At 34.5% G+C, this 25,168-nt stretch overlaps 1 protein-coding gene across 1 annotated transcript in view; it reads right to left on the reverse strand.

The window, feature by feature from the left end:
* Positions 1-417: 417 nt before the first annotated feature.
* LOC143233220 (voltage-dependent calcium channel type A subunit alpha-1-like) overlaps positions 418-25,168 on the reverse strand; it is a 37,027-nt gene continuing 12,276 nt past the window's right edge. Inside the window, exons 8-14 of the mRNA XM_076469202.1 lie at positions 24,888-24,987; positions 22,927-23,087; positions 19,071-19,214; positions 14,123-14,324; positions 12,779-12,943; positions 907-990; positions 418-555 (exon numbers count right to left, since the gene is read on the reverse strand). Of these exons, the coding sequence (XP_076325317.1) occupies positions 418-555; positions 907-990; positions 12,779-12,943; positions 14,123-14,324; positions 19,071-19,214; positions 22,927-23,087; positions 24,888-24,987 (994 nt within the window). The remainder of the gene's footprint in view (positions 556-906; positions 991-12,778; positions 12,944-14,122; positions 14,325-19,070; positions 19,215-22,926; positions 23,088-24,887; positions 24,988-25,168) is intronic.

Genomic DNA, 25,168 nt, shown 5'->3' on the forward strand with positions numbered 1-25,168 from the left:
ATTAATATAATAAAATAAATAAAATTATATATTCAAACATCTAACACCGCCCTCTACATTCCAACACTCAGTTACACAACCCCTTTCAAACATGTGGTCAGCTTCCGGTCAGTTACCTCTTTCTTTGTGAACCTGACGATGACCGAAGAAGGTCGAAACGTTGTTCGCTCTTCTATGTAAAATATTTTCTCAACCCAAACGAGCTGTTTTTGCATATAAACTACAGTTAGTTTCAAGAACTAGACAGCTGGTGTTAATGTGATTTATTGTAACAATTAAACTACAGTTACTTTCAGGAACAATACAGTGGGTGTTAATGCGATTTATTATAACAATTAAACTACACTTAGTTTTAGGAAGAAAGCAGTGGATGTTAATGTGATTTATTATAACAATAAAAGGAAAGGACTGAATGGTTTATAGCACATGTGACTCTAACCTTAAAGACTGAATAAATGTCCACAACAAGATACGAATGGTGTAACCCTGTCGGAGAAGCTTGATGAGACGAGCAGCTCGAAATAATCGGAGAAATCCCACATTGAAAAAGTTCGCCTACAATAACAGCGATAAGTAAAATTTTTAGATAAAAAACCAATAACATTGAAATATAGACTTGTGCCTAGATATCATGTATCAATTTAACTACAGTTCTCACTTGTTTAAACAGAAATTTAAAATTAGATTTTAATTGCTGTCAAGTTATATACTCACCAATATAATATCTTACATTTACGTATTGTCAAATTTTATGACAATTTCTTACAAGAAATATGTTACAACATGATGACTATTAACGCCCCTAAAGTAGTAAACCAAATCATAGAATAAACATAAAAAATGATTAAGTTAATTAACAAAGCTCGGATAGTAAATAATAAAAATGTAAACGTAATCTATACTTACTCCAGTTTCGACCACCAGGGCGTCAATGACACTTCCAACCACTGTTATAAAGTCAAACGTATTCCAACCGTCTTGAAAGTAATTCTTTGGTTTTATTTTCAAAGAAAAATCAATTTTTTATTACTCGCGAAATGAAAATAATAATAAAAAACCTAGTTGAAAACCTCCATAGCTTAATCTTCATTTTACTAATTTTCAAAATTTAAAATGAATAAAATTTTCTCGCGATATTCACGAGTTGATTACTGTTAATGTTCAGGGAGATTATTCAGTAAAAAGTAGATATCGTCTGAATTGAAGAAAAATGTTCGTAATATTTTTTTACAAATAATATTTTAAATATCCAGATAACTGATATTTAATCAAGTATTGTAAATTTCCAAACAATAAAAGTGTTGCAAAAAAAAAACAATTATTGTAAATTTCTGAACAACAAAAATGTCGCAAAGAAAACAATTGGAAATTTCAGAACAATAAAAATGTTGCAAAGAAAACAATTGTAAATTTATGAACAACAAAAATGTTGCAAAGAAAACGGTTATTGCAAATTGTTAAACAATAAATGTTTTGCAAAGAAAACAATTGTAAATTTATGAACAAGAAAAATATTGCAAAGAAAACAATTATTGTAAATTTTTTAACAAGAAAAATGTTGCAAAGAAAACAATTATTGTAAATTTTTGGACAATAAAAAGTTGTAGAGAAAACAATTATTGTAAATTTCTGAACAATAAAAGTTGTAGATAAAACAAGTATTGTAAATTTCTGAACAACAAAAATGTTACAAAGAAAATGTTATTGTAAATTCTGAACAATAAAAGTGTTGTAAAGAAAACAGTTATTGCAAATTTCTGAATATTAAAATCGTCGCAAAAATAACAATTAACTTAAGAAAACCTATCAACCTACCAGTACTACTGAGCCTATATTGTTATTATAAATGTTATTACAATCGAATTCATTTTAACAAAGAATTTCACTAATTATTCTGAAAAATAAAATAGCTTTTGGTACGTAAAATCTTACACCAAAATTATCAGAATCACAGCCGTCGAAAGACGTCTACAAAATATGATAATTTCAAGTTCATGTCTTACACCACCTCTTCTGTGAGAGATTTACAATAATTATCTACTCATAAATAAAGTACAGTAATATAATAAAATAAATCACACACAGGTCGGAATTTTGTTAAGTTACCCTAAAATATGAACTGTCTCTGGCTACTAGCAAGGTAAAAGCGATTCCAGCAAATATACAGTAATGGAGTTTGAAGTTGTTTTCGTCTGTTTAAAAGTTTATCACAATACTGCACGAGTAGGTTCCTTTTTTAAATGACCGATACTAAGCCTAACATAAATTACACATATAATAACAGAGTAAAAAACAGAGTAATTTTAATTATCAAGTGACACAGTAAACATTACTTTGAGTAGCTTTAGAAAATAATCTGTTGTTTTTTTTTAATTAAGCACAAAGCTACACAATGGGCTATCTGTGCTCTGCCCACCACGTGTATCGAAACCCGGTTTTTAGCGTTGTAAGTCCGCAGACATACCGCTGAGCCACTGGGGGGCAAAAATAATCTGAAGCGGAAAACAGGATAAATAGGCTGTGCTGCGAGGATATCAAGCACCGAATTTTAGGGTATAAGCTTTAAAACTTGGGCTGGGTAGTAAATATTGTAATGAAAGTAGATTTAAGAAAGGGGTTTATTCAGTCGCTTTATATTTGGGTTTTGTAGGCTTTAATGACATTGGGTTCTTTACTCACGTTCACAGCTTTTAAGTTTATATCTTAATATCATTGTTACTTACCTAATCCAGGAGTTTACAGCGATAAGTCTAAGGAACTATAACGCTGGAAACCCGGGTTCAATACTCGTCGTGGGCACAGCACAGATAACCAATCGTGTAACTTCGGGCTTAAGCATAGCAAGACTTTAACCACTATTATACACACAGAAATAACAAACAAAAAAATTGTTTTAACGACCAGGTTGTCCTTGACAAAGTAATAATCACTTTCATTATTGTTGGATGTAACGCAACGAGAGTAAAAATAATTTGCTCAATAAATATGTATTGTTTGATATTTTGTTCCCAAACTTCCACATTCAAGATAACTACCTTTAACATAAAGGAAAAAAAAAACACTTGAAGGACAATGCTTTAATTCTTAATAATGAAAAAAATAGTCATTAAGTAGCCATTGAACAAGAGATCAAACGCCGAGACACGTATTAAGTATTTGTATATTTGTAGTTAAACACAACAAGCTATCAGTGCTCTGCCCACGACGTGGTCCCTACCGTTGTAAGTACACAGACATACGGGTGTGCCAGCGAGGGACAGGGGTATTAAGTGTAACTTTACAAACAGAATCATTTGATTAATTTAAACAGGATATTTGCAGAATGCGTGCTGCATGAATCGAACCACAAACTTTGGCGTTATAAGGCTCGAATCATCTACCGAGTCAACAAGGAACCGAATCTTATTACAGCTGTACTTACTGATGTGGCAGAATTTTCGATACTATAGAAAGTTACTAAAATGATTTTTCCCTGAAAAAAAACAAAAAACAAAACAATTCTTATCAGCAAATAACTAATCATCTCTAGTTCTAGGAGTGTTATAGCTTTAGTTTTTCGGCACTGCCTTAAAAAAGAACCAAGTTGTATCTGAATACATCACGAGTAAATGTCGATAATACAGACATATTCCATTTCACACATATCTTAATTTGCTGCATGTGAAATGCTACCTTGCAGAATGTTAACCATAAAAAATATTTCTATTTATACTTTTTAGAAACTACGTACAGGCAGGGGTCGCTACGTGCACACAACATTTTTATGACAGTGTCTTAAAAGACGGATTATTTCTTACAATTTGTCGCTGGCATTTTTTAAAGAACTAAAAAGACTGTTTCTGTTGAAATATAAGTTTATATGTATATATTTTTTATTTTAAAGCGAGTTAAAAACCGACTTTTTAACTTTGTACATTGAACTGTGAATTATTATGTAGTCCAAATAGTCTTTCATTACTAGAATGGAGTATTGTTAGGTGGTTCAACACAACCTTTTATTACTAGAATGAAATCCTGTCAGGTGGTTCAGTAGAACCTTTTATTACTAGAATGGAGAGTTGTCAGGTGGTTCAATAAAATCTTTTTTACTAGAATGGAGTGTTGTCAGGTGGTTCAATAGAACCTTTTATTACTAGAATGGAGCATTGTCAGATGGTTCAACAGAACCTTTTATTATTAGAATGGAGTATTGTCAGATGGTTTAACAGAATTTTTTATTACTAGAATGGAGTATTGTCAGGTGATTCAATAGAACCTTTTATTACAAGAATGGAGTATTGTCAAGTGATTCAATAGAACCTTTTATTACTAGAATGGAGTAATTTCAAGTGGTTCAATAGAACCTTTTATTACTAGAATGGAGTATTGTCAAGTGGTTCAATAGAACCTTTTATTACTAGTTTCACAGTTATTATTTTAGTATACCCTAAGAAAGGATTGTCAGCATCTGGGTGTAATTCTACATTCACTGTCTAAAACGTTACAGAAATATATAGAAACGTATAATTCTCGTTTCATCTTTACTACAAAGCTTGACGTGAAAAGAAATGGAAAACTAACCTATACTTTACTAACACAGTAACACGTTCATGTAGCCTGTAATTAGTTAGATATTATCTTAAAACTGACAGTTTGTTCCCGAGTTAACTCGTAGAGAGTAAGTGACACCAGTGTGATTGTGGAATTTGTTTATAATAATATTAGTAAAAGAAAGATAAAATCACCAAACCTTGCATCCAAACGCCATTAGCTTGAGAATACATTCTAAGAAGAACAGAGCGGTGAAGGCAACGTTCATGTAGCTTAAGATATCTAGGTACAAAATGCTTGCTTTGTGGTTCTACACTCGGTGTGGTGTGAGCACAGGAGAGAGAGAGAGAAAAACCGAAACGAAAATAAGAGGACGTTTCGAATATTAACAAAACCACATCTGTAACATTTTTTAGGCTCACCGAGGGCTACAAATAATGAATTCGAGTAATATATATAAAAACAACACAATGTTAATGAAGTTTAAAATAAAAGTGTATGTTAGCTTTTAAATGCTGATGGAGAAAGTATGGCCTGATTTATATAAAAATTATGCCTATTTTCTTCGAGTAAAACAAATTTAAATTCACTGAAGTTGACAACTGTCACAGTTTTAAAGACCTCAGCCTTCGCAATTGTTCAACTACTGAATAGAAACAGTCGTAAGTGTATTTCTTTTCATAATACTTGACAACAACACAAACCATTTTTAGCAAAGTATAAAAAGTTATTAAATAGCCACGACTTTCTAACCAAATAAATAAAAGTTTCTTGCAAGCACAATGCATAAACGTATTGGATAAAACCATGCAATTTGTGTTTATTGTGTTAGGGTTAACATATGTTGAAGCATGTCCGATCTTTTCCCATGTATAAAACACATCATCTTATGAGGTCGTTTAGTGTTTGGAGAGGCTACATTGAAGATGCAAAAAAAATTACTGGTTAGTATATTAGTGTGACCAAGTTAATTAAAAATATTCATTTGTTGTTCTATTTCTTTATCTGATAACATGGAATATAACGTATGTATTTAGAACGTTCATGGTGATGCGGGTGAACTCAGGCATCTCGAGGCTACCTGGGTTTTTAGCTAGATGAATGTTAAGTCTTTTTTTAATTATTATTATTATTAAAGTGTGTACTTAGGCGTATTACAACACACGTACACATCGCAACTCTGACCACACTAAGACAAAAGCTAGTAGACTTTGAGTCAATAATCTTTTGAAGATCAAACAAAAATCTGGCTAACATTCAGTTTTGTTATACGGAAACATGTCACATGCAGCAAACACGAGCTAACTAACAACAGTTAAAAGACGGAAGAAAGTTAGTCGGTGGATAACACATGTGATAGTAAAAAATCAAAGAGGCCACTTTAGTAAAACTTATTATTAACCTAGGAGATGGTAAAGAAGGATAAAGTAACACTTGTTCTTAAGCTATGGGATGGTCAAGAGAGATAAACTCACTTGAATGGCACCTAAAATATACTGACTCAAATCATTCAAAGTTATTCATGTTTTCATGACGCGCGGCTCAACTCGACTCGTATGTTCCAAGATCAAGTTTTATATTTGAAGATTGTTTTTTTTTGGTTTTTTTTTTTTGTTTAGAAACAAATGTTTCGGACTCAAAATCAGCAGAGACTACACAATATTATCGATGTTCCACAAGAAGGCGCCATTCAGGCGAGTGTTAACTAACTTGATTAGGATCTCTCCTTACCCTGACTCCAAAAGCAGCTAGCTTCAGGATACATTCAAGGGTAAAGAGTGCAGTGAAAGCCGCATTCATGTAGTGGAGATTTTTCTTGAAGAAATCACTCTGATTGTTAAACTATACATAAAGTAAACAGCAAACAAAAGAGATTGTGTGAGATTACACTTTTGTAAAACAACACCACGAAACTTTAAAGGGTGCATATAGGTGCATTAACATGAGTGTTGGAAAACGTTTATAACTTAAGACACACGAAATCCATTTGCACTAGCGTAAGAAAATGTAAACAACTTTATTGTGTCTTTTTGATCTGATTAAAACCTCTTCGCTAGAAAAGTTAGTCTTACAGAAATCTATATACAGTAGTGTTTACGTGTAATGAATTCTTTGGTGTTATCTAACACTTGTTTTTGTTATTCAAGGCAAAATATATTTACCTTGTCTCTTGGTGTACCTAGCAACCATTTATTTAAAAACTATAATGACCAATGCTACGTGTGTTTCTTCAGTTGTTAAATCTACAGTTAAACGACAATGTTTTGGTAGTTGTTAGTGCTGAGATTAGTAAACGATACAGTTAACGGTGAATACTGATTACTGTTACCTGTCTAGGAGTGAAATATATTTACAGTGTTTAGTTATAAATAATACATTTAAAATTACTTTAAATACTGATTGATTAATAATGTTTCGGATATTAAAACTAAGGATAATTTAATTACGTTTCAGATATGGAAACTAATTGGTGATTAATAGTGCTTTGGATATTAAAGTTATTACATATTTCAGTGCACTTTGCAATATTGAAGTTAGTTTTATGGTTTATTATAACATAAATATGATAAACCAGTACAGTGTATTACAGTGGACATTATGATTTACCAGTATGGTTTATTATATTGGACACTGTGACGTACCAGTGAATTATATCGTGATTTCAGTGGACTGAACTAAAAAGATATTTTAAAGAAATTTAAATTGACTGGTATGACAGGAGATTCGGAAAAATACAGATGGTGAAACAGGAAATTAGGTCACCAAAAATGATGTATGAGAAAAGGTTGTCTGAAAATGTGAAAATTAACAGTGAGGATTCCTTTCAATACATTAAGGGTAAACAGAATGTTAGAATGAGGATAGAACAGTTGAAGGATGGTAAATGAAGGCTTGTATCTGATGGTTATGAGATGGTCGGATTACTAAATTAAGGGTAAATAGAATGTTAGAATGAGAATAGAACAGTTGAAGGATGGTAAATGAAGGCTTGTATCTGATGGTTATGAGATGGTCGGATTACTAAATTAAGGGTAAACAGAATGTTAGAATGAGGATAGAACAGTTGAAGGATGGTAAATGAAGGCTTGTATCTGATGGTTATGAGATGGTCGGGTTACTAAATTTTTTTTCTTTGGTTCCTACTAAGGAAGATTTTAGCAGTATTCCACATCTTGAACAGTTGATGAATGAAAACGAGATCGAACAAACTAACTGTATTAATTCTGAGCTGGTTAAAGCAAATTAGTAAGTTTAAAAACCAGTAAGATTTCGCCATATGATATTTCTCCAATAGTTTTGAAGGAGGTTAAAGATTGGATAAAAGAGCCACTTGCTACTACTATTAATCAGTCTTTAAATAACGGGCAGGTAACAGAAGATTGGAAGTTAATTAATGTAACTACTCTTTTCGAGGAAAGTGATTAAAAATTTCCCAGTAATTATACACCCATTAGTCTTACATCAGCTGTGGGAAAAACTTTGGAAAGTCTGTAAAAATATGCTTTGTATAGTCATTTAACCAAATTTAGAATTGTATTGAATAGTTAACATGGTTTCACTAAGGGAAAATCTTTTGACATTCCTTGAAAATGTTACTGCTTATTATATAAGGGTAAGGGTTTACATTTGATGTATCTAGACTTTCAGAAAGTATTTCACAAGATGATACATAAAAGGCTTGTACAGATAAATCTATATAGATGTAAGGGATGAGTTAGGTAACTGGATTGAAGATTGGCTGGATGGAAGATAACAGAGGGTTGTAACAAATGAAGTTTACTCAAATTGGATTAATACCACAAGTGAGGTACCTCAAGGCTCAGCCTTAGGGCCTTTTCTCCTTTTTTTATTTACATCAATGACATAGATGAAGGAATGATGAATAACTTACTTAAATTTACAGATATTAAAGTCTTGGGTGTTGTTAGCTGTGAAGAGGATGCTGCTGATTTTCAGAGTATTTAGATCATTTAATGAGTTGGACATATAAAATGACAGATGGGTTTTAATTATAATAAATTCAAGATAATACAAGTGGCTTATTATAATTTGTTATAAGTATAATTTAGATAGGAATAACCTTAACAGGGATGTGAAAGAAATGGATCTTGGAGTAATAGTCAATCAATCTCTTAAGCTATCCAAGCAGAGTACTATTGCTAGTGGTAGGGCAAGGAGGATTTCAAATTCTAACGACAGAAATATTGAATAAAAGTTTAAAGAGGTTATAATTTCATTGTACAGGTAACTAGTTAGGCCACATTGGAAATATTGTGTTCAGTCTTGGGCTCCCTACCTTAGGAAAGACATTGAATTGTTGGAAAGTGTTTAGAGAACGGTTACTAGAATGGTTCTTGAAATGAAGGGACTCTCATGTGAGGAGAGACTGAAATATCTCAAACTGTTCTCTCTTGAAAAAATAAAGAGTTATTCGAGATCTGATTGAGGTGTTTAAGATTGTAAAGGGAATTGATATTGTTGATGTATCATTGTTTTGTACTTATTGGTGAGAATATGAGGACAAGGAACACAAATATAAATGTTTAACAGGTCAGAAGACATCTTCAACTAAGTTTTATTTTTCTAACAGGATGGTTGGTCTTTAGAATGGATTGCCTTCAGATGTTGTAGAAGCAGTAAATTCAAGTTTCAGAAAAAGTTTCATAAGTATATGAATAATGAGGACTGGCTTTAGGGTTTTTTAATTATTTTAATTTAGTTTAAAGAATGGAACAGCTGAGATGGACCAATAGGTCTCATGTTGTCTCAAGGCATTCGGTTATATGCAAGCCTTGTTACAATAGCTATCAATACATGTTTGAATTATATTGTTATTTATAATGGTATAATTACAGTGTACTCAACAGATGTGTAGTTTTGTTATCATCAACCATCAAGATGTATTTAAATCCAAAATGTAATTGGATGATTTAACTATTGGACAGTACAACTATGATGACAGCTGTTATAAGTTAAACACCAATACTTTTTTTGTGTCGACGTTAGGGAAAAGAGAGAACTTAAGAAAGGATAAAGATCAAAACCGAAGATATCTTTGCAACCAACTAATTGAACAAAGAACAGCCAGACACAACAACAGATACCAATCAAGAAGTGGGAAACATTTATTGTAAATCTAACAAGAAGATGCATCACATTATTTTAACATGAAGTTTTGGATCTAAAAACCACAATCTATAGACACCTTAAAGGCATGCTGGAAGTGTTCCGGTAAGACACTTCTATCCGGAAGGTTAGGGTGAGGTCAAGATGTACGTTATTCAAACTTTTCACCATCAAGCGTAGCACTGAAGCAACGTAATTAATTTATTAAAAATTAATTGACAAAGTTCATTAATTTCACTGGTTTGGTTTCTTCTGAATTTCGCGCAAAGCTTTACGCGGGGTATCTGCGCTACCGGTCCCTAATTTAGCAGTGTAAGACTAGAGGGAAGGTATCTAGTCATCACCCCCCGCCAACTCTTGGGCTACTCTTTTACCAACGAATAATGGGATTGACCGTCATATTATAACGCCCCCACGGCTGAAAGGGCGATTAATTACACTGTTAGCAAAGAATTTTTTATGTAGATTTGTTTACAGTACAGTTATTGGGGGTTCTCTTCTCTCGATACCAGGGTGTCATGGAAATATCTTTAGGGGTTAAAAATGCCACGAGTTATTATTTCACTAACAGATACAAAGTGACGAGTCAATATCTAATTTGTTGTACTCCACTTTCCCAAAGTAACTGAACAGGTATGTATCCGTATGTACCTGGAACAGGAAATAATTCGTATGGACTGACACAAGTTATTATCTGTATGTACTAATGTAGGTAGATATCTCTATGCAGTGCCGAATTAAAACAATCGTAGATCCTGAGCACCTTTTGCTCGTAGGCTCTACCAGTCGTACAAGTTAAACCAAAAATTAACTTTTAAGGAAACTTTTTATGGACCCATAGTTTTCGTAGGACTTCAAATTTTTGTATGCCTTAGGCACTGTGTCTGCTGTGCCTAATAAGTAATCTTGTCTGTATCTTCTGATAAAAGTACGCTATCCGTTAATGAGTTATTTTACTGTTCTCAACTGTTGTAGTTGTGGAATACATCAACATCCTTGTTACTTACTAATGAACTATGCTTCATGAACCACACAGCATGAAGGATGGACAACAAGGTCTTTGTGAAGAGAAGAACTGAACCTGAAGGTGTCTAAGAGTTGTCTCATTACGTAATTACTTCATAGTTGAGTTACTTTATTATAATACAGATAAAAAGATATTATTTTTGGGAACTTTGACAATGTTAGGCGTTCTTATTTTCCCTCTAAGTATATACTTTAAAAATGTCAGATATTTATGTAGCTATATAGGTGGCGGTACATAGCAACTAAACGAACACAACTCATTACCCATTGGTTTAAATGCTTACAACACTCCAGCGAAATACAACGTCCCTTACCGCCACCTATATAGCTACATAAATTTCTGACATTTTTAAAGTATATATTTTATTATTTTTTTACCGTATTACTATTTCAAGTATATTTTATTGCGTACACAAAACGCGTTTACGCTCCTTCTACTGCTACGCTGACGATAAGTGGCGACCCAACACTTAACTACTGATAAAACATGTTCGTCTTTTCGAATCAACTTTTCCATGCATTAATAGTTGATCGTACCTACTTAACTAGCCAAGAGTCAACTAAAGAACTCTGTATTTTACTATCATGCTTACACACTCAGTCGAAAACAGAGACTTAAAAACCTACTGTATAACAAACGTGCATCTAGTATACCATAATTAGGGACTACAACTTGCTAAAAGCCGAAACTACTACAACTCTAAACTATGTGATATCTAGAAACGTTGGTAACATTGAACACTACAACATAAAGTTGTATTCAATCATTTATATATATATATATATATATATATATATACGCAGAAAACGTCTAACGTAAGTTTTTTTTGTTAGATGTGACATAAAATGTAACAAAAATAAAAATTAGATCAACTATGAATCCAACACATATTTGAGGAAGTAAAATTATATATCTACATATGTATGACAATTTGATGCTTTCGTCAAACTGCCAATTTAAGAATTAATTAATTATATATGAGAGCCATCTACAGGTACTTTTTTAAATAAATGAAAAACCATTTTGACATTTATATTTCAATGAATAATGAACACTGAAAGAATGCCAGAGAAGGTTAATCCTTTTAAAATACTTATTTTGACATAAATTCCATTTTGATTTAGAATTAGAAATGGAAAATATAAATGAGTTTGTGCCTAGTAAAGAAACCTTTATTTCGGTTTTGGGTAAACCCGAGCGGTGTCTTATACAACTAAACAGCCAGGTCAGAGACCTTAAGGTTTAGGCATAACCGTCCTTAAATTCTGAAGTCCTTACAAGATGAAAGGTATCTACACTCCAGTCCTAACTGAATAGTAATGTTGAATGTAGCTCTTATAACACGCTCAAAGCTGAATTACGGAGCCTGTTTAGTAGCAGAGAACAGACGTAAACTTTGAACCTTCTAACGGGCAGCCCAGTACGTTGAACACGAGATAAAGCCTAGACAGGAACAATTACAATTAACACTTACTTTAGTCGAACATTGGGTGTAAATTTAACTTCCAGAAAAATATTTTCTGATCTGTGAAGGTTTAAAAGCTTTAATTTTCTCGTGATAATCTTAAAATTAGAAACTGAAGAAAATACATAATTGTTCCTGGTAAGAAATAGTTGTGCTATGTTAATAAATAGCAAAGGCTTTGAGCGTGCATGGATCTTGTACTTTACATTATGTACAGATCTTGTTTATATAAAAACTTTGTAAAATAATCTTCTATCGGCGCTTTACAAAATATTCCTCTTTCAAGGTTTGTTTGTTTGTTTTGAATTTCGCGCAAAGCTACACGAGGGCTATCTTCGCTAGCCGCCCCTAATTTAGCAGTTTAAGACAAGAGAGAAGATAGCTAGTCATCAACATCCACCGCCAACTCTCGAGCTACTCTTTTACCAATGAATAGTGGGATTGACCGTCACATTATAACGCCCCACGACTCAAAGGGCCTCTTTCAAGACACACACTCACTAAATACATCAGTTTGATACGAATATCATTCTGGGTTTTAAAAATCTTAGAAAAAACAACAACAAGAAAAACAATTTCAACTGTATAGACTGGACAATATCATTGTTCTAAATCATTCTTTAGCTTACCTTCATCATTAGTAGTATAGTGTTTAGTAGAATGAGGATCATTATGATATATTCGAACACAGTGGACACCACAAGAGACCAGATTTTGTACTTAGCGCCATATTTGTTTTTAGGCATATATCTTTGTAATGGTTTTGCTTGAAGTGCAAAGTCTATGCACGATTTCTGAAACAAAACAGAATAATAACAACTCTTAACATGTATGACGAAAACGTCGCCAACGCAGTATTATCAAATCGAGTCCACATGTTAGTGTTTGATAGGTAACTTACTAAATAGAGGTTTGTTATTGTCAATGTTATTATAAGCAACACAAACACTCATAGTTAATCGTAGCTTACCAAGACATTAAACCAGCACGTGACTTGGTGAGATTTTGTTTCCATTCCAAAAGAGCGCACATGAGCAAAATAAAACTTTATCTTGGAAATTATGAACGTTATAAGAACTGTACAGCTAGGTAATTACAATTTGTGTTTTACTTATATATATATATATATATATATGTTTATTTGTGTGCATGTATGTATGTATATATATATATATTTGTAATGAAAACCGTGAAGAAATAGTTGCGTGAACTATTACACAGAAACTAGTTGTGTGAACTATCATTACCAAGGTCAGTTGTGTGAACTATTACAACAGAGGCTAGTTGTGTGAAATATTACAACAGAAATTAGTCGTGTGAACTATAACAACAGAGGCTAGTTGTGTGAAATATTACAACAGAAATTAGTCGTGTGAACTATAACAACAGAGGCTAGTTGTGTGAACTATTACAACAGAAGCTAGTTGTGTGAACTATTACAACAGAAGCTAGTTGTGTGAACTATCATTACCAAGGCTAGTTGTGTGAACTATTACAACAGAAGCTCGTTTTGGGAACTATCACAACAGAGACTAGTTACGGGAACTTTCGCAATCGAGACTAGTTATGAGAACTATCATAACTGAGGCTAGTTGTGTGAACTATCACAAAAAAAAAAACAACTAGTCATGTGAACTATAACAACAGAAGTTAGTCCTGTAAACTCTCCTAATAGACTTATGGTTCGAGTGTATTTTATCTGATTCTAAGTTGTGATAGAATTGAAATATTTACTTATTCTTGCTTTCCTCACGATTGTTATGAACAAAACTTGTCAGTTACTAAGCCTAATTAAACAAAACTTTTCAAATACTAAATCTAATTAAACGAAACGTTTTAACTACTAAGCCTGATTAAACAAAACTTTCCGGCTACTAAACCTAATTAAACAAAACCTTTCAGCTACTAAACGTCATTAAACAAAACCTTTCAGCTACTAAACGTCATTAAACAAAACCTTTTAGCTACTAAACCTGATTTTTATCTATTTCTCCTTCTTCAAGCTCCTTTTCTCCTTGCTCCTGAAAAGTAATGATGATCAAGGCCACAAATATGTTGACGAAAAAGAAGGGGAAAACGATGAAGAAGACAACGTAGAAGATTGACATCTCGATTCGAAACAGTGGTAATGGTCCATAGTTACGATAGGTGGCGTCCATAGAATTCTTTAGAACCCTGAAAAGCAGTGTATGCATCTTGTGCTTCATATCAAATCTTGAAGTACGTTTGTTTGGCAATATACTTTATTGTAAACCTAAAATGGCAAACTAGAAACAGTTGCGTCTTTATGACCCTCATCCCCACAATTTTGGGGGAAGGTTATAGGAGAAATGTCTTACAAACTTAAGAATTGCCGATAAGGGGAATAAACGTAGAGTACCCAATTACTTTTTCATGCAGGAGGGGCCAATCTCTTGTAGTTACGCCACTGTCGAGAGGTTCATGTAATTATAATTCGTAATGCAACAATAAATAATATATAGTTGTGATAGTAAACAAAAGTAACAAAAGTGGCTAATTTCACAGCGAAAAGAAGACAGAACGACCGAACATTATAATGTTCTTTTTATTTATTTTTCTTTTCACGTCTAATCCTAATAGTGGTAACCAGCTTCTAGGTTAATTCAAGCTCACTGTATAAATATTAGTTAACATGGTTTGGAAAGGTTTTAACACGTTAAAAGATTAATTAATTAAACGCACTTTCAGTTAGAGTTGATTCAGCTTACAAATTTATTAAGTATAATAAAAAACATTCAGCCAATTAGTGTAACCCTAATAATTGATAGATGATCTAAACCACAGATACTTGACAAGAATTTTAAAACTATGCTAATGTTCAGATCTTATTTTTTTTTTGTAAATTCATGAAAACAAACTGCTAAAGAAAACTAAATTTCAGAAACAAAACTAGCTTTCATATATCAACCTCGTAGTTATTTAACACCTTTATTTTACAGTTCCTAGTATATCACCCTCGGAGTTATCTTCAAAAAAACCATTTTACAGTTTCCAGTGTATCAACCTCAGAGCTATCTTAACACTTTCATTTTACAGTTCCTAGTAGATCAACCTCGGAATTATCTTAACACATTCATTTTAAAGTTTCCAGTATAACAACCTCGGAATTATCTTAAAACATTCATTTTAAAGTTTCCAGTATAACAACCTCGAAATTATCTTAACACATTCATTTTAAAGTTTCCAGTATAACAACCTCGGAATTATCTTAACACATTCATTTTAAAGTTTCCAGTATAACAACCTCGGAATTATCTTAACACATTCACTTTAAAGTTTCCAGTATAACAACTTCGGAGTTATTTTAACACCTTCATTTTACAGTTACCGGTGTATCAATCTCGAAGTTACCTTAACACATTCGTTTTACAGTTACCAGTGTATCAATCTCGAAGTTACCTTAACACATTCGTTTTACAGTTCCCAGTATATCAACCTCGGAGTTATCTTAAAAACCCCAATTTTACAGTTTCCAGTGTATCAACCTCGAAGTTATCTTAACACCTTCATTTTACAGTTTCCAGTGTATCAACCTCGTAATTATCTTAACACCTTCATTTTACAGCTTCCAGAGTACCAACCTCGGAGTTATCTTAACACCTTCATTTTACAATTCCCAATAGATCAGCCTCGGAGTTATTTTAACACCTTCATTTTACAGTTCCAAGTATAGCAACCTCAAAGTTACCTTAACACATTCGTTTTACAGTTCCCAGTATATCAACCTCGTAGTTATCTTAAAAAAACAACAACCCATTTTATAGTTTCCAGTGTATCAACCTCAGAGCTATCTTAACACTTTCATTTTACAGTTTCCAGTCTATCAACCTCGTTCGTATAGTATATAGATCTAATCAGGCTCGGCACAGCCTGGTGGATAAGGCACTCGAAACCCTTCGAAGGTTCGAAACCCCGTCTCACGAATCGTGCTCGCCCTTTCAGCCATAAAGGCGTTATAAAGTTACGGTCAATCCCACTATTCGTTGGTAAAAGAGTAGCTCAAGAGTTGGCGGTGGGTAGTTATGACAAGCTGCCTTCTCTCTAATCTGACACTGCTTAATTAGAGATGGCTAGAGCAGATCGCCGTCATATAGCTTTGCGCGAAATTCCAAAGAAACCAAGTAGATCTTATCATACAAAACATTCCAGTTTAAACGTAAAGTCTTAAACTCAGCAAACAATTTTACTTATTCCATTACTTTGGTTGCTTGACTTTTGGTAGCTACTGAGTTTTAGTGTACTTACTATGTGGTAAGTTCAGCTCTTGCAAATCCTGTTTTTTAAAACGAACTTTCTGTTTGTACTCTGGATAAAAACTGTTTATGCTTGTGCTAAACAATATAGTGGTTTATCATTTGCAGTATATCGATCAAACTCTCGTGGTATAATTAATCAAATTTTTAATAACATTCAATTGCGGGCATACTAACACAACCGAATATATTAATGGTTGATTTCTACATTAATTGAGTACGTTATTTTAAAGCGATTTTGAAGTCTCACCACGTGATTACTGGCCATGTCTCCACGTTCGGTTATGCTCTACCCGACGACCACACATCTTGACAACAGCCCACTAGCGTAGTTTCAAATGCACGAGTTTTCAATGTAAGACTATCATGTCTAACGCATATCACTCCTTCCTGTTGGCTTTCCTTTATGTAATATTTGAGGAAAACCTTTTTCAGTGCCCACTAGAATATTCTTATCCTACAGAAATCTATAGATTCTGGGTTTGGCGACTTGACTGATACGTTCCGTAAAGAATTGTACAAACACTCATTTTATTCTGCATTTACTTGAAATATACGACGGTTGAACAGATATGTCGTGGAACCAGCTTGTATATAGGTGATTTATGTCGCTTGTACAGATAGATATCCTCCTTTATTAAGTTACATACTTTTGCGTAAGACACGTGTACGGCCTTTGCCATTGGCTTTTAATTTAGTGAGGTCTCATCTGTTACAAGGTATCGCAATTTGTTCCTTACCACAGCTGGGGTATGACGTACTGCAGGTCCTTTTCTGAATGGTCCTGGTATCTCCAGATGATTCAAATTCTTTTGTTTTCCAATTTCAGTATGTACAAAGGGCATAACAATCTCGTAAACTTTTTACCCATTATGTGAAAATATGCGTTTATGTTCTTCATTCTTTCTAAAAACGGTGCAATGAATTAACTTAAAAAAGCCCAAAACGTCAGCGTTTTCGAATAGTTGACTACTCTTGTAGAGAGAAAAGAATAGTCAGCTATTCGAAAGAGCTTGAGTTTTGGGCCTTTTTTTTGAAATTCAACGTTAAAATGTAGATAAATACATGTCGTTTCACTGTAATTTTAATCCCTTTTTTCACGTGATTTGGTGATCGTTTTATGATTACGCATTTAGCCGTACATAAGAAATTGTAACAAAAATATTCTTGACTGAAATCATAGCCGGGATAACAAAATATCCTTAAATGTTGCCTGTTGTGATAAAACACCCTGATGTGGACTTAACAATTTAGACTTATTAAGTGTGGTAACAAAGTTCAAAGGCCTTTAGTTACAATTGTCATTCTTTATGGTACAGAAAGGTTTAGTTGTGTCTTGGTTATTTGTAGAGCAAGTACAATTTAAAATTTTTACAACCACGAAAGCTACTTTTGTTTTCATAATCTGTAGGCCTAATAATCCTTAAACACAAAGCTTTTTCAGTTTAGGATCTTAGTTTGTTTTGAATTACGCGCAAAGTTACTCGAGGGCTATCTGCGTTAGCCGTCCCTAATTTAGCAGTGTAAGACTAGAGGGAAGGCAGCTAGTCATCACCACCCACCATCAATTCTTCAGCTACTCTTTTACCAACAAATAATGGGATTGACCGTCACATTATAAAGTCCCCACGGCTAAAAGGGCGAGCATGTTTGGTGTGATGGGGATTCGAACCCGCGATCCTCAAATTACGAGTCGAGTACCTTCTCCACCTGGTCATGCCGGACCTTTTTAGGGTCTTATCTCAATAGCATTATAGTTATTAGCCGCAACATAGCGGCTCTATGTTTTGATTGTTTTGTTTTTTTCAAGTATAAACTTTTAACTTATAGCTTCGTTATCTTTTGACCCAGTTGAAATCTAATTACAATTTTGGACTCAGGAAATCAAACCCTTTCGTTTGACGTATTTGACCACGCCCAATGTTTCTAACCATGTCTAAAAGAATTTCAATTTGAGGGTAGGCTGTTAGAGGTCCTGATGAGCAATAAAATCGAATCGGGTTTGCGAGTGCTCCACATTGCTGGCGCACAAAAGCATAGCTAATTAAAAAAAAAAAGGAGGAAAGGTGTCAAAAGTTAATTTACTCTAATTCTGCCTAAAATAATTTCAAGTGCCGCGGGTATTGAGGATTCCTTCTTGTTGTTTGTTCGAACCTGTAGTATTGAAAATAATTAAACTAAAATAAACTGCAACAGAGTCACGTGTTGCTAGTTTACATTCTGATTGGTTGTAGCCCAAGTATTTAGAAAGTGCTTGATTGAAATTAAGTACAAAGCTGCACAATGGGCTATTTGTGCTTTGCCCACTAATCAAAAACTCGGTTTCTAGCGGTGTATGTCCACAGACATACCGCTACGACACTAGGAGGCAATTAAAAAGTGTCAACCTATAAACGTGCATGAAATCATACTATGCCCAGTAGTAGTAGTAGCAGTATAAGTATAGTTTAAAAAAAGTAAAGATGTATTTAAAAAAGACAAATATTTTGTCTCTCAAAAAAGTAAAAAAAAAACAGCATCGATTATGTTTAACGAAATTCACAAACTCATTTAATCCGAAATAAATTTTCTCAGGCGATTGTTGATAGAGTAAAAGTAATATATATACACACACACACGTATACATTTATCTATATAAGTAACTTACGACGGCCAACCTTCTCCTGTTGATACAGTAAACAGCGTCAGCATGGCTGACATTACGTCATCGTAATGAAAAGGCTGCTTTTGCCATTCTCGTTTGCTCACGTCCGGCGGACCACCATCTCCCGGAAACAGGAAGTAGTATCCGCTGTAAATACAAATAATAAGAAAATGGCGGGAGATGAACGTTTCGAAACTATAAAAGAAAAAATTTCCATATTTCTTTTTTTTTCACAACATTTCAAAAACCTGTTATTGTTCTAGCAACAACTAAATCTTTGAATTATATGATAAAACGGAAAGGAAAAATATGGAAAAAAAGGAAATTAAATGGGAAAACTTTTCATTATTTTTTTCGTTATTATCTCGGGGAAATCATAGTTCAGCCGCCATTTTTTATTTGAGCACTATACTTTGTTGCGGATGAACAAAACGAACTAAGAATGAGATTGCGTTGAAAAGCAAGGAATAGAGCGGATTAATCAATGTCTTACCTTGTTTACTGACAGCTTCTACTCTCCAAGTATTTATAATTATCTGAAGCGTGTAGAGACAAAAAAACTCTTTATAGTTCAGACGATTATAAAACTTTGGTAAGGTAAAATTTGTCATTAAACAATAAGGTAAGAAGTTCATTAATCCCACCACTAAAGCATTTTTCCTACACTAGACGAAGACGATTAATTTTTTTCTGTATTTCTTAGAAATTATTTTGAAATAATATTAAAAGGTTTCTGTTTTGTTCTGAATTTCGCGCAAAGTTACTTGAGGGCTATTTGCGCTAGCCGTTCCTAATTTAGTGGTGTAAGACTAGAGGGAAGACAACTAATCATCACCATCCATCGCCTACTCTTTTACCGACAAATAGTGGGATTGACCGTAGCATTATAATGCCCCCACGGCTTATAGGGCGAGCATGATTGGTGTGAAGGGGATTACGAGTCGAATGCCCTAATCACCTGACCATGCCAGAACACAAAAGGCTTTGGTAAAAAACAACAAAATTCATACAGTTGTTATTTCAGATGCTATCTTCGAGAGCAATATCTACTTACTGGTTAATTAAAGTAGAAACGTTTATGAAAGTACATCTGTTCAGCTAACGGTATTCAAGCAAAGAGCTAACACTTAGTATAACATCACGTCATTAGCTTCTACAAATGGATACCACTTCCGTCTCTGACGTGATGAAGATCAGTGTTATACCTTGTACTATCACATAATGACTATGAAATGTTATTATTCTAAATAACAAAAGAAATATGTGTCACTAGTTGGACCAGGAGTGTTATTATCACCAGCTGAGACCTATACATAGTGATTTGACCACTGCCCAGTTCAAAATAGGAATGATTCCTGGTCAGGGTTCCCTAAGCTATCTTTTATTCCTACAAATAGAATAAATATAAGAACTTCTTAATGACGAGAAACCCACTTGAAAAAAAATGTATCTCAGAACGGCTGGTAAGGGTATTAACACTTTTATTGATAAGCAGAGAACAACGTTTCGACCTTCCTAGGCCATCTTCAGGTTCACAGAGTTTGGAGATGACCGTTGCCGGCCACATGTCTTAAGAGCGAGAGTATAAACGAGTACGGGATTGTAGGTGGCGTTGAAGTTGGATGTTAGATTATTACCAATAAAAGTGTTACTACCAGCCTTTTGAGATACAAATATTAGAACTCTCAGTGTTGAAGCAAGCATAGAACTCACTATTTGGATATGTATCTTCTATTCATTCGTTATGGATAAAGATTTTCTTAATATTCTACAGGGTCACGAACGATCATGATTTTTTTGTTTGTCCTGTTCTTACATGTGATTGAAATGTGTACAGTTTGTAACAGAATATTGACTATACAAAGAATCCCTTTATACACGTTCTTGAAAGGTTACTGTTATCCAAACCACTTGTTGTAACAACAGGATCCCTTTCTACACGTTCTTGAAAGGCTACTGTCATCCAAACCACTCGTTGTAGCAACAGGATCCCTTTCTACACGTTCTAGAAAGGCTACTGTCATCCAAACCACTCGTTGTAACAACAGGATCCCTTTCTACACGTTCTTGAAAGGCTACTGTCATCCAAACCACTCGTTGTAGCAACAGGATCCCTTTCTACACGTTCTTGAAAGGCTACTGTCATCCAAACCACTTGTTGTAACAACAGGATGTCTTTCTTCACGTTCTTGAAGGTTACTCTCATCCCAAGTAGTTGCTGTAGCAACAGGATCCCTTTCTACACGTTCTTGAAGGTTACTGTCATCCCAACCGCTTCCTGTAGCAACAGGATCCCTTTCTATTCGTTCTTGAAGGTTACTGTCATCCAAACCACTCGTTGTAGCAACAGGATCCCTTTCTACACGTTCTAGAAAGGCTACTGTCATCCAAACCACTCGTTGTAACAACAGGATCCCTTTCTACACGTTCTTGAAAGGCTACTGTCATCCAAACCACTCGTTGTAGCAACAGGATCCCTTTCTACACGTTCTTGAAAGGCTACTGTCATCCAAACCACTTGTTGTAACAACAGGATGTCTTTCTTCACGTTCTTGAAGGTTACTCTCATCCCAAGTAGTTGCTGTAGCAACAGGATCCCTTTCTACACGTTCTTGAAGGTTACTGTCATCCCAACCGCTTCCTGTAGCAACAGGATCCCTTTCTATTCGTTCTTGAAGGTTACTGTCATCCAAACCACTCGTTGTAACAACAGGATCTCTTTCTTCACGTTCTTGAAGGTTACTCTCATCCCAAGTAGTTGCTGTAGCAACAGGATCCCTTTCTATTCGTTCTTGAAAGGTTACTGTTATCCAAACCACTTGTTGTAACAACAGGATTCCTTTCTACACGTTCTTGAAAGGCTACTGTCATCCAAACCACTTGCTGTAGCAACAGGATCCCTTTCTACACGTTTTTGAAGGTTACTGTCATCCACACCACTCGTTGTAACAACAGGATCCCTTTCTTCACGTTCTTGAAGGTTACTCTCATCCCAAGTAGTTTCTGTAGCAACAGGATCCCTTTCTACACGTTCTTGAAGGTTACTGTCATCCCAACCACTTGCTGTAGCAACAGGATCCCTTTCTATTCGTTCTTGAAGGTTACTGTCATCCAAACCACTCGTTGTAACAACAGGATCTCTTTCTTCACGTTCTTGAAGGTTACTCTCATCCCAAGTAGTTGCTGTAGCAACAGGATCCCTTTCTACACGTTCTTGAAGGTTACTCTCATCCCAACCACTTGCTGTAGCAACAGGATCCCTTTCTATTCGTTCTTGAAAGGTTACTGTTATCCAAACCACTTGTTGTAACAACAGGATTCCTTTCTACACGTTCTTGAAAGGCTACTGTCATCCAAACCACTTGCTGTAGCAACAGGATCCCTTTCTACACGTTTTTGAAGGTTACTGTCATCCACACCACTCGTTGTAACAACAGGATCCCTTTCTTCACGTTCTTGAAGGTTACTCTCATCCCAAGTAGTTTCTGTAGCAACAGGATCCCTTTCTACACGTTCTTGAAGGTTACTGTCATCCCAACCACTTGCTGTAGCAACAGGATCCATTTCTATTCGTTCTTGAAGGTTACTGCTATCCAAACCACTTGCTGTAACAAAAGGATCCCTTTCTACACGTTTTTGAAAAGTTACTGTAATTCCAATCAATTGTTATAATAAAAGAAACGAAGAAAATTAATGAAACACAGATATATTACAGTTGTGAATATTTTTTTATCACCCTGTACATAACTTTTTTCCCATGTAATACTGAGTCACGAATCATTTGAGGGGGTTTTTAAATTAATTTGTCTTAAGTTCCTTGGTAACTGTACCACATCTCAGGAGGATTTGTTCCACTCACTTGCATTCTTTCTGTGTGAACTTCGACTCGTCCGTGCAGTAGAAAAACTTGCCGTTAAAAAGCTGAACAGCTATCACAGCAAAGATGAACTGGAAAAGTATGTAGACAATGAGAATGTTGAACACGTTTTTTAGTGACGTCACCACACAGTCGAACACGGCCTGAAATAAAACAATTGAATTCGTCATCTTAAAAAAACCTTACGTGTTTAAAGTAGTACTCAGTGAAAACACATTGTAAAACAAACCATTACTAAACGATGTTAAAATACACACATATAAAATAATGTTAGGTTTGTAGTATACACGCCTATCATACGATCGTTTCCTAGCATATGTCACCATTCAACATTAATATGACCTTCAGGTATAATAACGTGCAAGAAATGTCTGTACCTTAGCTATATCAGTATTCGAGGTAAAAAGATATTTGACAATCTTCGGGTTTTCGGGTAACACGTGACAATAAAATGTACAATCATATATTTGGTTATGTTTTTGCACTAAAACAAAAGAAGCAAACATCTGTACTTCTTTCTTCCACGCAGGCCCGGCATATCCAGATGGTTAAGGCGCTCGACTCGTAATCCGAGAGTCGCGGGTTCGAATCCCCGTCACACCATACACGCTCGCCTTTTCAGCCGTGGGGGCGTTATAACGTTACGTTCAATCCCACTATTCGTTGGTAAAAGAGTAGGCCAAGAGTTGGCGGTGGGTGGTGATGCCTAGCTGTCTTCCCTCTGGTTTTATACTGCTAAATTAGAGACGGCTAGTGCAGATAGCTCTCGAGTGGCTTTGCACGAAATTTAAAACAAACCAAACATATCTCCCAAGCAACAACAATTATCTTAACAAGGTATCTCCCCTCATGGTAAGTAAGTGCAGTAATGTGCACGCGGTCGAGCGGCTATGTCCAAGACCTCTGTTTATGCCTTTATGCCCCAAAATTACCTTTTATTCTCTGTCATAAAAGTAACTAAGAATCAAGATACTCCACTTTAATCCAATACCTTGTTTACTGCCAGTTACTAGGAAAGAAAAAGGATTTCAACTTCAGGACTGTTCAGTTTCAGATCGTAAAAGTATACACAAAACTAATAAAATAGGAATATTCTTCTCAGCTCCCAAATATACACCTTGCAATGTTTGAAAACTGCCCTTTTTCTCAAAGTAAATTAGACGACAACAGAATGTTACGTTAAGGGTAAGAGGTGGCGTCCACCTAGCGGGTGCAATAATAGTCTGTTCCATGTTCAAGTTTTTAAGCACACGATTCATGTTCATGCTGTAAAACATTTGAAATAAAAGCCACGTGTTCATGTTTTGAAATAGGAGATTCACGTTCATGATTGAAATTAGACGCTTCATGTTGTTTTGAAATAGGGGCTTCATGTTCATGGTTTGGACTAGACGCTTCAAGTTTGTATCTTGAAATGGAAGTTTCAAGTTCGTGTTTTAAAAAAGAAATTTTATTCTATATCAGAACATGTTAGGTTTAAGACTTATAAATGCTAAAATCTTAAAATACATCCTTTCACCATGCTCAAGCCAATCTCTGATGAAATGTAAATTTTGAAATTTGATTTACTTACCTTCAACTTGAAATCTGGGAATTTTGTCTTTTGGATCTGCTCAATTATGTTTGGGGTTTGATAACCTTAATTTTAGGGCCTCCTAACTTTCAAATTGAGTCTGATAACCTTAATTTTGAGGTCTCCTTAACTTCAACTTAAGTCTGATAACCTTAATTTTGAGATTTCCTAACCTTCAACTTGAGTCTGATAATCTTAAGTTTGAGGTCTCCTAACTTTCAAATTGAGATATGCCAACTTCCAGTTTTGAGATTTATTTGTTTTAATTTTAGAAATTTCTAACTTTCAGATTATGGTATACTTATCTTATGTTTAGGATCTACAGACTTAATTTTAGGATTTGCTTACTTTACGTTTAAGATCTTCTTACCTTTAATTTGGGAACTCGTTTGATGGTTTTGAGTGGTCTAAGAACTCGGAGAACTCGCATAGACTTGATTGTACTGAGGTTTTGTCCAGTGCTACTCCCACTGGTGACACACAAGAAAAGTGGATATCTATACTGACAACTGTGACACATCGTAACACCACTATAGTTATAACAGGTTTATATATATCACAATTTATATATCTAAAGAAATGTAAACGTCTATAAAATCAGTAAAGTATCAGACCCATTTATATTGTGAAAGGAAAACGTTTTATTGGCAT

The sequence above is a fragment of the Tachypleus tridentatus genome, chromosome 1, assembly GCF_004210375.1.
Source record: "Tachypleus tridentatus isolate NWPU-2018 chromosome 1, ASM421037v1, whole genome shotgun sequence".
NCBI lineage: Eukaryota > Metazoa > Arthropoda > Merostomata > Xiphosura > Limulidae > Tachypleus > Tachypleus tridentatus.